Genomic DNA, 14,479 nt, shown 5'->3' on the forward strand with positions numbered 1-14,479 from the left:
GGTAAGCTACATTCACTGAACTGTTAGTATGTATATGCTTTGACAAATTCTGTAGGTAAAGGAAACCATTTCGTGTAGCACGGTTAAATTTATTTGTTGGGAGGAAACTTCAAGGACATGAACGAAAAATTTCTTTCAATCATTGCAAAACTTTCTAACCTTAGCACTAGTTATCCTGATTTAGTACAAACTTTTTTGCTGCTAAAAATACAAAATTGTTAAATTGAGGAGTTTTATAAATAAATAAATAAATAAATAAATAAATAAATAAATAAATAAATAAATAAATAAATAAATAAATAAATAAATAAATAAATAAATAAATAAATAAATAAATAAATAAATAAATAAATAAATAAATAAATATATTGTACTGTCGTTGGACAATAAACTACAACAAAATGGTAGGTTTGTAAAAATCTCACACAATTGGGTCGTTTTGCAACATATCGATCCATTGATATGATATCGATTTGCTGCAGCCTTAATGCAAGCCAAAATTAAACCAAGTCCAGATACAATAAGACGAACACATAATCAGTGTGTTTCCAATGGTACGATACAAACATTTAAAGCAATAGCAATTATGCAATAGTTCATTAACCGGATGCCACCCTTACTGTCATGTCTCAGAGCAATAACGTGAACTGTTTAGGTTAGACATTTTCCATTCCGGTATGGTTTAATGTATCGTAGTATGTACTATTTAAAAATGATTGTTTGAGATTGACTGATTTGGAAAATATTCAATTATCATTTAGTTCAGTTTTCAAGACACAACTGAATACATGTGTACTGGCAAAAAGGGTTGAGTTTGATGCATTAATAAGCACTATTTCATTACGTTTGGCTCGTGATGTTGAAGCCAATCGCGGTACTTAAAGTAACGAACATTGGCCGATTTGATGGTAAGTAAACTGAGCGGTTGCGGGGCTATCCGAGCTCGCAAGGGGACCCGAATCTCCTAGGTCCAAGATCCATAGAGTTCATCAACATTTCTTAGCGATCGACTGGTTGGTACGGGGTAAAATAATAGATAATTTTACTGTATTCCATAGGAATTAATTCGACGGCGTAGGTACGAATCCCAACCGAGACTGGACTATCCGCTTGTACGAGAGGATTGACTATCCGCGTACACAAAGAGAAAAAGTCTAGTGAGCCCTTAAAGGGTAGGCATAACCAACATAGTCGATACGCAAAAAAAAAGAAGAAGAAATTAATGCTTAGAACTATAACGAAACAATTAAAAACTCTTCCAGTGTATAATCCGAGTCGATGAATAACAGAAGAAAAATGTGTTATGCTTAGTCTACACGAAGCGCAAAGCAACCTTTATACCCTTATTAGACAAGGAATGTATCAGTCATATTTTTCCAGAAGTTATCTGCCAAACGCTCTTGACAGATACATTCCTTCCTCAAAATCGGAATCAGGCATGACCGGTTCCGATTTTCTTTCGACTGGCATTTATATGTCAAAGTAGCGATTTGTTTACTTTTTGCTTTGTTGTTTGCAACGGATTTTGTTCGTTACTCTAGGATGAACAAAACGCTAAATTCAAACGTGAAAATGATCAAATAACTGCAAAACCCTTTTTGTGGAACTTTTCGTTATTACACGAGCGGACATCAGTTTTATGTCAAACGCCCTGCCAGAGCCTACTTTGACAGTAAAAGGATGGAAAAATATGGCAGATAAATTCCTCGTCTAATAAGGGTATTACAAACGGAAAAATGCTGTGAGTTAAATGTAAAATGCTGTTAGATGGGCACATCTTTCAAAGTAAGCAAAAATCGGTTTTTCGGTCGGCGAGTGAAAAATAGGTTTACAAAAATTTGCGCACCTGGTATAGAGCGCCGGTGGATGGAAAAAAGTTGTTTGTGATGATGTACTGTGGTTATTGATAAGATTTCGGTGTGCACAATACCTCTGTGCGGTTTTTTTTACAGTTAAACAATCCAATCAACACTGAACGCGCTTTCATTTGCGCCGGCTAACCAATATGCACGTCTACACAAAGGGAAAAAAAGTGACAGAAAAAATGATATTTTCGCCTGTATTTTCAGAGTTTTGCGCCTCGTGTAAACTAAGCATTATAGTAAATCAATTAAAACAAGCATGTATTTGCAGCAAAACATAAAGCTTTTGGAAAATATAAAGTATAGGAATAAAAGATCCACCACCAAGATGGGGGTCCGCGACAGCCGAGCTGTACCGCCGGTTAGAAAATTAGCTCACCACCTCGACGACGTGGGTTCGAATCCCAACCGAGACCGGACCCTCCCCTGAACGAGAAGACTGACTATTCACGTACACATATGGTAAAAGTCTCGTAAGCCCTTAACGGGCAGGTATGACCAACAAGGTCGTTACGCCAAGAAGAAGAAGAAGGAATAAAATAATGTGTTGTAAGACTTTCATCCTATCTTTAGTTTTATCCATCTGATATCGATTAATGTGTTTTTGGCATACCCTGTTATATGCTACCAACCCAGCATATCATCCCACATGAAACTCTTTATTTGTTCTAAAACGAGATACGTGTTCAAACGTGTTAAAGCGGATTTTAAAAGGGAAAGTATAATTACCTAATGTAAAAAATCGATTTATTCGATAAGAATTGTTTGATAAAATTGATGAAATTAAACATCGAGAAACCATTTTTTATGGTATAGCACAGGGATCTTGTTCATTTTCCAGCTAAGGGCCCCCATATCTGTAAACCCACGGTAACGAACGTTAAAAACACATGAGTCTTGTTACCTTCTCGGCTGTGTAATGCCCTGCTGTCTTGTGGCCTTAGGTCCGTGAGGAGCTCTTAAACAAACGGTTTTAATTTATTTAACACAGATTTTGTAAATTACATTTTCTATCAAATGAAGTTGTAATCCATATATAGAATGGTTCTGAAGAAACAACAACTTCCGTAATCACATTTACTTGTACAGCAAAGGCTATAATCGTTCGTATACGACATCAAAAAACTAACTATAAGTCAAAATGCATGTACAAGGGTTCAGATACTGCTCTGCGTACTATAGCGGTAACCGTTGCATTCTTCCATCGTGCTTGCTCCTTGCTAGTGATGTTACCGCAGCGTACGAAAAGACTAGTGGTTTCGCTGTGGTGCCAGACATAGGTGCATATTTATATTTGGTGCCAATTTTTCACGCACTGTCGGTGTTGTTGGTGCGCAAGGAAGTGTTGTGTGTAAACTCGGACATGTTTCCACCACTTCATGCTCCGAGCCTTGCCTTGCAGATGGTAGGCATGCTGGTGAGTGCAAGCGAAAAGATCAGATTGACCAATTGTGTCCTGCCGCACCGACCAGCGTGCATGCAGCGAGGGTGGGTATCATAAATTAGCACATATTTACAAAGCTGATGGTTGGTTTGATTATGGCTACCACTGCTGAGGGACCCGCTGGAAGCTATGACGAATTAGTGCGCTTAAAGTGGGCTTTATTCACTGCCTTTTATTTGCTTCAAGCGGCCCTGTCAGAGACCCGAGACCGCCCGCTGCATCGGTTGGGCCCCAGTTACGGTTTCGGGATGTGCACTTCGAGAGGATTAGGTTCTCGGGTACGCTCTGTTTGCTTGTTTTGTTGCCATGAAAGGAGGAGCAAAAGGCAAAATACTCGGAATAAACGACTCGGTCGGTTGAACCCGGGTTGATCTGCCTGCCTACGAATCCAAACAGATTCATTATGCTCTCATGTTGCTCCCAAGTCTCTTGCTGCCTATTGCACTTCCGACCAGGATATTCCCTTCGTTACGGTGTACGGTATCTCTCATTCTCGGAGAGGACCTTGAGCCCGGTAGGACCTCTGATACCTCACTAATGGCTTCACGGTGTAACGTGTTGTCATAAAACATGGACTTAGGCCAGCGGGTGATTGAAGCTTTTCCAAAACCACATTTATTGCTACCGAGTTGAGACAGAACGGGAGACCGGACGGTTTTGCATGCCGGCTTTTGGAGGTGTCGAAGTTTTGCGATCGACGAGTTTCTGACATAGGATGTGTTTCATTTTGATTTAAATCTAAGAATGGACATGAACTTGAAGAACTTTTTTTGTTATACTATCATTAAAGGTTTTTTTTACAGAATCCTCTATGACAATGATCAACATGAGGAAAAATAGGCTTATACATAATAAATTTAAATGAAACAACTGTCAAAGTGTACATCGTAACCACTATCAAAGAAGCAATTTGAATAATTACATCATAGCAAGGGCCATTGGTCATACAATAAGTTTCCTATTATTTGTTGACTGAATTCCTTCACATTTCGAATTTTATGTAAATAATTTAAAAGAAAAATTTTTATTCACTCATACTCACTCATCTGTTCCATAATTCTCCGGTTCTCAGCTCATAATTGTAAAAGCGAATAGGAAAACTATTGGGATAAATATTGTAATAAAACAAATTTGAGAACAGTGAAGAAATAGGGTCCTCCACCGGAGGAGGATTTTATTTGCTCACTTAAGTTAGCTCCCACGCTAATCTAAATGCAATGCAGCTTCAATGGGATATTTGATTTTCTGTCTTTACTATTTACATTAGAGAAAGTCGAAAACATTCGCATATGTCAAATCAGAAGCTCCATACCCCATAGCATTTCTCCATACGAACCCATAAACCTTCCCATTCTCTCCCTAAAGCAGTATCTTCCCGAATGGTTTAACCAATTCAAAATCTAAACTATGTGAAACACAAGAAACGACGCGAAGACAATGCGATGGGAGACAAACAGAAATAAGTGCCAAGGGTAGTAAAATCCCTGGGTAATTAACACCCTCGCCTTTACAGCACCTCAAAATGTATCGTTGGGTGCATAGGTCTACTCGTACCTGGCCGATAAAAACGCTTGACTGCACGAATTATCCTGAGTCAGATCCGAGTAAGGGTGTTAAAGTAGATTCAATGTTCGGGTTCCATTTTAGTCAAATATGTGTTGTATGTCTTTAGTTGAGGACCTTAGCAATAAAATGTAACCAAAATATCGCCTCCGCGGTAATTGTATTAATCACGTAGTGGAATATTATTATTGACAGTTTACCGTATTAGCAAAAAAATAAGAACAAATTCTCCTTTACCGGCGTCGGAATCCTTATACAGCATGCACTTTCTAAAACATCTTAAATAACGTTTTATCCTTTTAACAAAGTCACATAAAAAAAATGTAAAGCAGGCATCTTTAGGTACGGTCACACGAGACGAACCCTGCTCGAATTTGGACGCTCGGCGAACCTTTTCTTGAATGTGTTAGTGAATCGAGCAGAGATCGCGAACCTTTTTCGATCAAAAAAGAATAGCCGATTTTGGTGGACAGCACGAACCCAGTGAACGGCGGTACACTGAAAATCGAGCAGGTTTTTGCCTTTTTCTTTCGGACCCTCCCTTATCTGACCTTAACGGGGGTCAGATTACACGCACACAACGTTGAGTCAGATGTGGCACGCACACCAAGCGCGCCAGGCAAAAAGAGAGCAAAAACATAGTTGCTCTCGTATTCCGCTCTCTACTATGCCCAGTCCCACTCTTTCTCCCAGCTCGTCTTCAATTCTCAACAATGCGTCTTTTTCTACTATTTTGTCGTCATGTTGTCTCGATAGGATAAGCCAGTGCAATAATCACTCTGGGCTATTTGTCAGTTATCGATGCCCGAGGTTTAACATTCAATATTAACCTAGGAGGAACGAACATCGTTTTCCATGACGTTCAATTCTTTCTCCCATCACGGCGCACGACTTTGGTCCGCTCAGGTGTGAGCACGGATGGTTTCGCTCACAGCTGTTCGTAGTCAATGATATGAATGGTGTATGTGTTCGATGCATGCATGGGGATTGTTTTGATTGCAGAATGAAATTGCGTCAAGCTAATGGAATGAAATTGCATGCATGAAACTAAGTAATTTCTTAATTTGTCGTTTTACTTCTTCATTTTCTTTTTTCTTCGTACGTTTTACTATGGAATTGAATAAATGAATGAACTACATTAAAATAACAATTGAAAATTAATGAATTGCAATGGGTTGAAATATGGTAGCAATGCGTTATCACATTAACACAACAACCGGAATAATGCCGGTAATCGCTGTATGCAGGTTGTACGGGTTGATTAAGGTAAATTCAATTTGCGTATGCTCGTGTCAGCTTGAGTAAAGGTTCATCGGATTTCAAAGAAGTCCAAAGAAGTGAGCCAAAGCCTTTGGTGAATAATCGCCATTCACATTATTGAAACAAACAGAACCGTGCAGCGATTGATACCAATTTCGAACGTTTGTAAATCTGGAGACCTCTACATTGCTCAGCAATCAACTGTGCTAATAACATAGAAAAAAAGTCGTAACACATACAAACAAACACAGGTCCAATAAGAGTGAAAGAGATAGCACATTTGAGGCATACTCTTTTTGCACATAGCAGAAAGCATTGGAAGAGAATCTTAAACACGCATACAATGCATATGCCTTCCGCTTCACGCATACCATCAACCGGTCTTTATTCCGCATTAATCGCAAATGCATGACCCAATGAGGAAGAAAGAGTCAGGGCATAGCACCAATAGCAGCTATCTTGTTCTTGTCCACAGTAGAAGGTCGCGGAGGTGGGATTATCCCTACCCCTTGCCTGTAAAATGAACTGATTCGAGCAAAACCGTTCGCAGGGCAGTGAATGTCCCAACGAGAAATTTTGGCGTTATTTTGGGGTAAAAGAATTCTCTTCAGAACTGCCCGCTCTTCTTTTCAGAATTCTTTTACCCCTTCTTTTGCAGCAGTTCTCTTTATACTTGCGGGACGCTTCAAAAGAGAACGCTTTTGACGTGACAGTGCGTTTATAACACCTATTTCTGACTATATGTGGCAAACAACGTAGACCCATTCGTAGTAAATTATATGAGCTGGGTTCAGGATATCTTTTCTTTCCCAAAATAATTATTTTCATGCAGGAAAATATGTTTGTTTGTTTTGTTATTTTGATACATCGATAATAATATATACATATCGTCCGGTTCGAAATGGCAATCAGGGGAAATATTCAGAAATCGTCCGACCCCTCCTCTGGTTCTTGCTGGCAAACAGCGACCATGGATCGTAACAGGCTCCTTCGATGTACGATGTGCAGCACCACTCCGTCATGGCCAGCGAAAACACGTAGAACGCATTGATGTTTATTTCAAGCCGCTTCTTCCGCCTTGTCGAGACACTGAAATGTGTGAAAAGTGCGGACAAATCATCATCAGTAAGAACTCTCTGCTGTGGGTTCTTACACACGTACTTACTGTCTGATGCGAGTTAACACGGCCCGGGTTAACCACCACGAGTCGGTCGATCCAAGCGCTGCTATCGAACACTGGCCACCGATACTATGTTACACCCGGTAACAATGGCTATAAGAAAAATCTAACAGCTAATGAAACAACGAATACGCTGGTAAAAACACGGTCGAATGCTTGCTAGTTGGCCAGACTTGCACAGTAAACAGTAAACAGTAAACAAACAAAGGTTTGACAGCCAGTTCCTCTTTCCACTGCGGTGCCTTCCAAAAAACAATTATTGGTAGGTTATGAGGAGTCCATGCCTACCAAAAATACACTTGGCAAGATTCTTTTTGGTAGTCATGTACACCTTTGGTAGGAAAGTGCAGCAAGGTTCTCCTTGGGTATATATATACCCAACGAGAAATTTTGGTGTTATGCAGGTGTAAAAGAATTCTCTTCAGAACTGCCCGCTCTTCTTTTCAGAATTCTTTTTACACTTCTTTTGCATCAGATTTCCTATGCAATCTAAGTGTAAACAGAATTCTGAAAAGAAGTGTAAAAACAATTCTGTTTACACTTGCGATACACCTCAAAAAGGAACTCTTTTGACAACGTGACTGTACGTTTATAACACCTATTTCTGACTACATGGCAAAACACATTTTCAGAATTCTTTTACCCCTTCTTTTGCAGCAGTTCTCTTTATACTTGCGGGACGCTTCAAAAGAGAACGCTTTTGACGTGACAGTGCGTTTATAACACCTATTTCTGACTATACGTGGCAAAAAACGTATACCCATTCGCAGTAATTCATATGAGTTGGGTTCAGGATATCTTTTCTTTCCAAAATAATTATTTTCATACAGGAAAATATTTTTGTTTGTTTTATTATAATCATCGTCCGGTTCGGCATATCAGGTGAAACATCCAGAAATCGTCCGGGACCTCCTCTGGTTCGTGCTGGCTAACAGCGACCCCGGATCGTAGTAGGCAGTTTCGATGTACGATGTGCAGCACCACTCCACCATGGCCAGCGAAAACAATCAGAACGCGTTGATGTTCTTCCTTGTCGAGATATTGAAAATCATCAATAAGAACTGCTGCTAAGAATCTGCTGTTGGTTTATACACACTTACTTACCGTCTGGTGCGAGTTAACTGAGCCCCGGTTAACCACCCCGAATCGATCGATCCATGCGCCGCTATCCCGCCACCGATGCTATATGACTCCCTGTAACAACCGATAATGTCCAACCGCCACCGATAACTGTGCTACTGCGTTTCATTCTAACAACTCGGTCCGTTTCGTACACTACACGGTTATAACAAAAAACAAATAACAAATGGGGTAGAAAAACACAGCCTGCTAGTTGACCAAACTTTGACAGCAAGTTCTTCACGAAACACCAGTGCCCACAAAAAAAAACACCGTTGGTAGGTTAGGAGGTGTACATGCCATCAAAGCCTACCAAAAATACATCTTTGGTAGAATGCGGGGTGTACCTGCCTACCAAAAATACACTTTTGGCCAGTTTTAAGGTGTACATGTCAAAAAGCCTACCAAAAATACATTTGGCAAGGTGTTTGTTGGTAAACATGTACAGTCGATATCCGACTTTCGCGGATAATGGGGACCAGAGAAATCCGCGTATCTCGAATTTGCCACGTATCTCGAATAGTGCTTGACACATAGCGTATACTAGGAGTTAAGCGATCGAGTTCTTGTTTACATGTATCATAGAATATTCAAACTTTTACTTTGTGCATTAATATTAATGCAATTCAAGCGTATTCAAACAACATAAATTGCAATTAATGAAATAAAAATCTTGAGTTGATTTGTGTGGTTGTACATCTCAAGAATTTACATCGATGTAAAAAACCCAATCTACTGTCAAATTTTGAAAACCGCGTATCTCCGAATCCCGTTTGTCGAGTACCGCGTATGTCGGATATCTACTGTACACCTTTGGTAGGAGAGTGCAGCACGGTTCCCAACCAGCCTGGGATGGGTTCTTTTTGAAAATTGAGCATGCCAGAGAAAACTCCATACAAAAAAAAACCAGCTCTCTCGGACTTAGCCGATTTTTGCGATGCCACCCTCGATGATTGCCGTGCGCAGATGCCGCGATAGTGGCGAAGACCCGTCGCTCGCGAACTTAGCCAAATTTTTCGATCCCGTTCTCGTATTTTTCGATGGAGAGATCTTTTTTGGGTGATCGAACGCGCGCACCCTGCATCGCGCTCTCTCCCGTACACGAGGAGCGCACCGAGCTCAAAATTTTCCATTGCGGAACATCGCGATGTGCGTTTGTCTCAGTCACTGCGTGTATCCGTCGCTGCGTGCATCGGTCGCTGCGTGCTCCGTCGCTTCAAGCATGAGCTTGCATTTCTCCATTAGAACGATGGAGACGTGAATATTTTTTACTCCTTCGCTGCGTTCATCACATGCGTAGAGCGATTTTGCCAGATCGACGTAAACAAGCAACACGGTAAGTTCGCTAAAGTTTTTCGGCGATAATTACATATAATTTTTACATTTCATCTGTTGCAGGGTAGTATATCTGGTATTCAATCAGCTATCAACTATTCAATCTACGATCCTAGCTAGTTGGAGACATCTTTTTACGCAGAATGATAAGTTCCGGAGCAACGCACCTGACCGATAGAAGCTGAGCAAAAAACTTCCTCAACTAGCAGGTAAGCTCTGCAGTGAAGTGTGTGTATTTCATACGAAATAGTTTATTGTATAGTGTGTATGCTGTTCTTGATGGATCATCGATGTTAACTTAGTTTTCGGTGTTATTGGATTCACAAGAAATCGAGAAATAAAAAGATGAAAACGCAACAACAAACTTCGTCCAGTGTAGTCATTCGCGCAAGGGTTGTGACGTCACAGCCGCGCGTAGAAGCGAAAGAAAAATCTCTCGGAAGTAACTCTCGGGTCTGGGGCTCTCGCGCGCTCACCTCTCAAAAATTGCACGGATGCCGCTGCTATTGTCACAACTATCCGTTGAACGGATAACCCTCGGTTTTTGAACGGATATCAACTCATCGCGAGGTTAAAGCACGCAAATGGTTATTTGGGTTCTCCTTGGGTACCCACCAAGATAAATACACACTATAAGTTCAGTATTTAATCATCTTGGTACCCACCAAGCACCAACTTTTGGAGAAACAAGGGTTAAGTTAATTGCGAGAAAAACTCCAGCTATGCCCAATCCAAAGTGATTACTTTCCCACCTACAGTGATACAGTGATTACTATCACTTAGAACCCACCTTGGTCCAATCCATTCTATCCAGCTTTCGATTCTAGTAAACTGAAATCAATCACTTTGTCTCTACATCGACTCGTGACGTGACTAATTCGACTTACCTCGTGTCTGAATCGAGTCACATCAAATTCAAATAAATTCGGATCAATTAGGAATCAAAACAAATCAGAATCGAATCAGAGCGAGTTCCAAACAATTCAAATCTGATCCGAATCCGTCGAATACGATCCAATTCTTTGGAATCCGTCAACGGATTGGTACGCAATGGAATTCGGCAGGAATTCCGATCAAGGTGGGTTCTAAGGCCGATAATAGACGGCGCGCGTCCGACGCGTGCGTGTCCCGAATGTTATCTACAATCTGTCAAACTGACATCTTCTCACTTACGGCACGCGCTAGCCGACGCGCCTGCCTGGACGCAGAGTTGCTTCGAGCAAGCAACTCTGCGTTCCAGGCGCTAGCGCGTCCGTTGACGTTTCAATATAAATGATCAGTTATAATTAGTTCGTTGAGTGGATGTTGTATAAAAACACACATCACACCTGCCACGCTAAGAAAGAATGAGTTTTTCTTCTTAAATACTTAAAATAAAATGTTTTTAAGCTGGCGACGCGCGTTCAAAATGGCGGGTGGTTAGCTAGACGATGCGCGTCCCACGCGGGTAAAAGGTTCATCCAGACGACAGCAATGTTTCTCGGCAATGTTGACGTTTACCGTATTCGTACACGATTTCGTTGACTGTATGTGTGTGCCAAGCAACATTGCCGAACGAATTGACGAGCTATCCATGGGTCGATGGATAAGCTGGAAACATTGACGAGCAATGTTGACAGCGATCCGTTTGGCATTCAACAAGGTAACGAAGCTAAGCTATATCCTGTACGAACCTTAAGTAAATTATTAATTAGAACGAGTCAGTTTAATTTGGGCAAGTGTTGGTTCAGTTTTACTATCATGCCACTAATTAAATTCACTTTTGTGATGTTAACTAGTTACCATATGTTGTTACTTTCTATTGATACATATTTTACAAGATACAGTCGGACGTCGATTATCCGGGGCCGGATTAACCGGGGGGCGGATTATCCGGGTGTCTTGCAACTGACAACTGCACAACCGGGTTGAAATATTTCCATGAATTTCAGGTTTGTTCACAAAATGTTTTAGCAATAATGTGTCAAATAAAATTTGTCGGATCAAAATAGCAATAAAAACTACCATAGAAAAATAATTCAACCATTTTTTATGATTAATCCACTAAATGGAACTGGTTAAAAGTGAACTAGCCGAGACTCAAACCAGGTATTAACGAATTTTACGTATATGTTCGATTATCCGTGGAATTCGATTATCCGTGGACCTCCCGGTCCCGACACCCCCGGATAATCGACGTTCACCTGTAACTATATGCCATGAAAAATGTTTAGAAACCTTGAACATTGTTGGAAACATTGATGAACATTGATTGCCATCGTCTGGACAGAATCCGCCATTTTTGCACATGGCTGACAACCATGTTTGAATGTGTGCGAAAGATTGACGAAAAGATTGCCATCGTCTGGATGAACCTAAATGACAATTCGTTAAACGTCAATTAGACCCCATTTTGACTGATGTTCGATAACATTCGGGACGCGGACGCGTCGGACGCGCGCCGTCTATTAGCGGCCTAAGAGAGGTGAGCTCGAAGGCCTGGTTGTGGCCGCCATATTGAAACTATTTTTTTTCAATCGTTCCCTGTTTTGTTTACCAATAATGTGTAAAAAAGGTACCGGAAGTAGTTTAAACGATTACTCTTGCTGTTAAATTAACTTAAGTAAGTTCGCAATATCGCTTACGCTAATCTGATGGCCATCGCGAGGCAATTGTGTGCACCGCACGGCCAAACGACCTACGTCAAATAACATTGAACACGCGTTTTTTCACATTCTACGCACTATTTGGACAAAAAATAGATAAACTCGATATCAACAGCATGTTCCTCACTATTAAAAATAACAACAAAAATTTTTGAAAATAACAATAACTGACCAATTGAATACGTAAACAAAACAGGGAACGATTGTCAAAAATTTTCTTTATTTTTCTAATAAAATTAAGGCGATTTGTTCGGGATGAACCCACCTGAATAGTAATCACTTTGATTCCGACTCTGTCACCACTAGTAAGATAACATACCGCATTACAACAGCTGACTCGGCTTGGCGAGACGCTAATATTTCACTTTCTTCTTTCGTTCACAAACAAAATGTCCAAGTTTAGTTGCATTGTTGCAGCTTGTGAAAACCGAGGCATCGGAATTAATGGAGACCTGCCGTGGAAGCTCAAGTGAGAATTATTGTTTTATTTGCCATATCCTTGTTTGCAAAAATGCTTTATTTTTTAATCTTTTAGGCATGAATTGAAGTACTTTTCCCGCATGACGAAAAAAGTCCTTGACGCAGACAAACGAAACGCTGTCATCATGGGTAGAAAAACTTATTTCGGCGTCCCGGAAACCAAAAGGCCATTGCCGGAAAGGTTAAACATCGTGCTCACCCGAAACTCTTCCAGTTATACGTTTCCTTCGGATGTGCTTGTGTGCAAAAGTCTCCAAGAGGCACTACATAAGCTGGACACCACCGATTATGGGAAAGATATTGAGAATATTTGGATCGTTGGTGGAAGCAGCGTGTACAAAGAAGCCATGGAATCCGCTCGTTGCCATCGAGTGTATTTGACGGAAATCAAAAAGCATTTTGAATGCGATGCGTTCTTCCCTGAGATACCTAAATCCTTTGCGATCGTTGCTAACGACGAGGATGTTCCTAGTGAGGTGCAGGAGGAGAACGGAATTCCATATGAATACAAAATTTACGAGCAGAAACATTAGGCATCCTTAACGGTGTCGGCCACTCACATTCCACTGATACGCAAACTGGATCATCATCGTTTGGCTTCTACAAGCAATTCGTAGAGCTGCGCTATTTGTTCGTCTCGGAAATGTTGCAATTGGCTTTCCGTCAGATCTTCACCAATCATTCCTATCGGTCCAGGTTTCCCACGCAGTCCCAACTGTTGTGCCAAATTTAACGCATAACCCTGTTGAGATTTTATGCAGTAAATATAGTTTATAAATGTTTAGGCAAACAATAAAGAACAACAATCATACGCAATCAACATACCGCCCATTCACTCATAAACTTTTGGCTTTCCATCGGAGAACAGTTTTTGTGTCTTTTGAATTCATCCTTCACATAATTGTTACCCATTTCCTGTAGTGCAGGTGGCATACCTAGTAGGTGATAGAAATTTAGTGTGACATCGGACGCCTGTGCACAAGAAACAACCGTCGCTTACCCCGATGCAACCGAAGAATTGTTTTGTACAGAACTCTAACTTTCTGTCCATGATTCATTTTTGCAAGTTTGCTGTGCTTATCAAACCTATTTAGATACCTTCTTCTTTTTCTTCTGCGAGGATTTACACCAGTACGGCTGTTGAATCCAGCTTCCTGGGCCTTCGCCAGCTAACCTGACCTGAATGTAGACCTCTGAAGGTTAAGGACCGGCAAGTTGCCTAAAAACTCTTGCACACCTGAGCAATGCCTGCCAAGGTAATACCAAAGCAATACTTGACAACCTCTGTTTTTCTGTCAGAATAGCTTACCTTGGCATTGCTCATGTGTGAAGTATCAGCGCAAGTTGTCGACAAGTTGGCGACGACAACATTGTTTTAAATTTCATTCTATACTCGTTTTTACATTAAAAATAAACAACACCAGTTGTGTTTGAATGCGAATGGTTGTTTATGCTTGGTATACTGGTTTGTTTACCATTTCTGTACTAGGTAATATTGAATTGTCAAACATTGGCGAGGTTGCAACCAAAATTTTTTGGTTGAGCAAGATTTGGTTGCAAACTTTTCCGACAGATGGCGATACCATAGAAT

General features: G+C 40.7%; 2 protein-coding genes across 2 annotated transcripts; one reads left to right on the top strand and one right to left on the bottom strand.

The window, feature by feature from the left end:
- Positions 1-12,722: 12,722 nt before the first annotated feature.
- On the top strand, positions 12,723-13,455 carry LOC131262700 (dihydrofolate reductase). The gene is made up of 2 exons (XM_058264759.1): positions 12,723-12,877; positions 12,944-13,455. Exons 1-2 carry the CDS (start codon positions 12,798-12,800, stop codon positions 13,419-13,421), a joined length of 558 nt encoding a protein of 185 aa, XP_058120742.1. The 5' UTR covers positions 12,723-12,797; the 3' UTR covers positions 13,422-13,455.
- On the bottom strand, positions 13,242-14,102 carry LOC131262701 (succinate dehydrogenase assembly factor 3, mitochondrial). The gene is made up of 4 exons (XM_058264760.1): positions 13,889-14,102; positions 13,714-13,823; positions 13,449-13,630; positions 13,242-13,356 (listed from the first exon to the last, which is right to left on the bottom strand). The coding sequence occupies exons 1-3, from the start codon at positions 13,944-13,946 to the stop codon at positions 13,475-13,477; spliced, it is 324 nt and encodes a 107-aa protein (XP_058120743.1). The 5' UTR covers positions 13,947-14,102; the 3' UTR covers positions 13,242-13,356; positions 13,449-13,474.
- Between the last annotated feature and the right edge of the window lie 377 nt (positions 14,103-14,479).

Source organism: Anopheles coustani, chromosome 2 (genome assembly GCF_943734705.1).
Source record: "Anopheles coustani chromosome 2, idAnoCousDA_361_x.2, whole genome shotgun sequence".
Taxonomy (NCBI): domain Eukaryota; kingdom Metazoa; phylum Arthropoda; class Insecta; order Diptera; family Culicidae; genus Anopheles; species Anopheles coustani.

Excerpts from the sequence above, each read along its gene's own strand:
- LOC131262700 (XM_058264759.1), top strand. The coding sequence starts at position 12,798 with ATGTCCAAGTTTAGTTGCATTGTTGCAGCTTGTGAAAACCGAGGCATC. Across the intron at positions 12,878-12,943 it reads GACCTGCCGTGGAAGCTCAA|GCATGAATTGAAGTACTTTT; the intron begins GTGAGAATTATT and ends TTAATCTTTTAG.
- LOC131262701 (XM_058264760.1), bottom strand. The coding sequence starts at position 13,946 with ATGAATCATGGACAGAAAGTTAGAGTTCTGTACAAAACAATTCTTCGG. Across the intron at positions 13,824-13,888 it reads AATTCTTCGGTTGCATCGGG|GTATGCCACCTGCACTACAG; the intron begins GTAAGCGACGGT and ends ATCACCTACTAG. Across the intron at positions 13,631-13,713 it reads AGTTTATGAGTGAATGGGCG|GGTTATGCGTTAAATTTGGC; the intron begins GTATGTTGATTG and ends AAATCTCAACAG.